Below are 2,500 nucleotides of genomic sequence, written 5' to 3'. Positions count from 1 at the left end.
CTTGGTGAATGCGGCCAAAACGCTAGCAACGGCCAAGAAGAATGGTGGACGACCCACAGACGCCCTCACATCCCCCAGCCAGGGCTACAACCGGTCAGTTGTCATACACCTTCTGTTTTAAGTATTCATAACTCTGGTGATGTTAACATAGCCCTGGGAGGGGGCAGTCATAATTGACCGATGGTCTGGTTTAATAAAATAAGGAAGCATACAATGTTTTTACATCAATAGGTTTATTGTGCTACAACTTATCAGAATATTTCCAGAAGAACTGGATAGGTTTTTTGTATTACATTTTTTACCAATGCATTGCACTGTAATTTGTACATTTTTTAGTGGATTAAACAAGAATATACAATATACTCTGCTTTCACTCAAATAAAAGATATTGGAATGAAATACACAGAAATTAAATGTAGGTGAAGTGTTTGCCTGTATGAACATTTTAATTCTGTGAACAGGAGAACATAAGATTTTAGAAACTATATTTGTGGAATTATCTTCATTGTTATTTTGATTTATATGAAATGAGAGTAGTGACCAGCACAGTAGAGGATTACTAAGCCATACAATCAAATCACTTTTTTTATCTCAGTCATCATTGGCTTTTTCTTACACCCCCCCCCCCCTAAAAAAAAAAAAAAAAAAAAATCCTCTCTTTTTTATTGTTGTTATTCTCTTATTTTTTAAATAGCATTCTGTGCAGTATATTTATTAAAAGAAGTCAGAAGAAACCAAGTTCTGGTATTGAACTTTTGACTGTGTTATTGATGAATTATGTTTGTTTGAACACATTGCTTTAGCTTTCATTTTCTTTGTCTTACTTGAGTTTGAAAGAGTTTGAGATTAAGATAAATACAAAAACAGTCCAGACAACTTAAAGAAACAAGATTGTAAATCTTTTGATATCAATGACAATATATATATATATATATATATATATATATATATATATATATATATATATATATATATATATATATATATAATATATATATATTTATATATATATGTATATATATATATATATATATATACATATATATATATATGTGTGTATATATATATGCTTATGTGTATATATTATATATATATATATATATATATATATATATATATATATATATATATATATGTATATATATATATATATATATACATATATATATGTACATATGTATATATATAGATGTATATGTATATTTATATTTGTTTTTTACTATAGGATTGCTACTGTCTTCCTAAGGCTGTTATACTAATATCTGATTGAGTTTTGTGTTTTTGTGATTAATGTGAAATTACCAGCACATCTAATATTTTTGAGTGGCTTCTAACAGCTTCTCTTTAATTCACTCACTGCTCTTCAAAGCCATATCCACTCATCTTCCATCATTCTCAGAACGTTGACTTCCTAGCCGCCATTTATTTATAACTGGAAATACTCTCTACATCTCCTCTCTATGCTATTCCTCCTATTTCTTTTTGATATATGTTCCCTTTTTTTCTAACTATGTAGCATTCTCAAAATGTCTCCACAGTCATCTCTTTATCCAACTTGTCTTTGTAATGGTGTCATTAATTGACTTTCTTCCACATGATTAGTTTGCTCTTTATTTCTTTTTCTTTTTGAACTGAATTAACTTTCTACAATAGTTTCGTGTCAACTCCAACAAATATACTTCATTAATTAAATTTAAAAAATAGAATGGTACTAGCTTACATATCTAGAATCACTATTGCCTACTGTATTCTGTTTCTTTGTCTTTTTTTCTCTATTTTCAATTCAATTCTCTTAATTATATTTCTCTTGCTTTGCTCTATCTCCATATCTATTTTTTCTTAATTTTTCTTTGTCCATTATTTTGCCTCCGTCTCCTTTGGTTCTCTGGAATTCTCCTAATTGTGCTTTATAATTTTTGATCCATCCATCATGTTTACCTTCTTTTGTTCTTCATCATTACCACTATTATTATTTTCCTTATTTCTTATAACATCTCCTGCTCCGTTTCCCTTCTTCTTCTTCTGTTTCAAACTTATTCTTTACATTCTTATTCTTCTTTCTTGCTTTAAACTTATCCCTAAGTACACAATATATATCTTCCTTTTCTCTGTTTATTATAAAACAAAAATACTTTTAGTTTATGAAGACACCTTTTCGTGTTTCTTATATGTACAGAATTACATAAAACATTTAATGTTTATTGACTATTTTATTACACACACACACACACATATATATATAAGTGTATATATGTATATATGTATATTTGTATATATGTATATATGTATATATATATATATATATATATATATATATATATATATATATACATATGTATATTATAATATATACATATACATATATATATATATATATTATATATATATATATATATTATAATATATATATATATATATATATAATATATATATATATATATATAATATATATATATATTATATATATATGTATATATATATATATATATATATATATAAA

At 25.7% G+C, this 2,500-nt stretch overlaps 1 protein-coding gene across 50 annotated transcripts in view; it reads left to right on the top strand.

Moving 5' to 3' along the window:
- Positions 1-2,500, top strand: part of slo (calcium-activated potassium channel slo) — a 170,944-nt gene that overhangs the window by 151,472 nt on the left and 16,972 nt on the right. For all 50 annotated transcript variants that reach the window (XM_086556477.1, XM_086556472.1, XM_086556467.1 and 47 more), the window contains one exon: positions 1-93. This exon is cut by the window's left edge and continues 31 nt beyond it. In XM_086556477.1, coding sequence (XP_086412603.1) covers positions 1-93 — 93 coding nt within the window. The remainder of the gene's footprint in view (positions 94-2,500) is intronic.

The sequence above is a fragment of the Penaeus japonicus genome, unplaced genomic scaffold, assembly GCF_977035675.1.
Source record: "Penaeus japonicus unplaced genomic scaffold, GWHDUDI00000001_assembly GWHDUDI00000032, whole genome shotgun sequence".
Lineage (NCBI taxonomy): Eukaryota > Metazoa > Arthropoda > Malacostraca > Decapoda > Penaeidae > Penaeus > Penaeus japonicus.
Note: the sequence above shows the minus strand (reverse complement) of the source record. Positions and strands in the feature narration are given on the sequence as shown.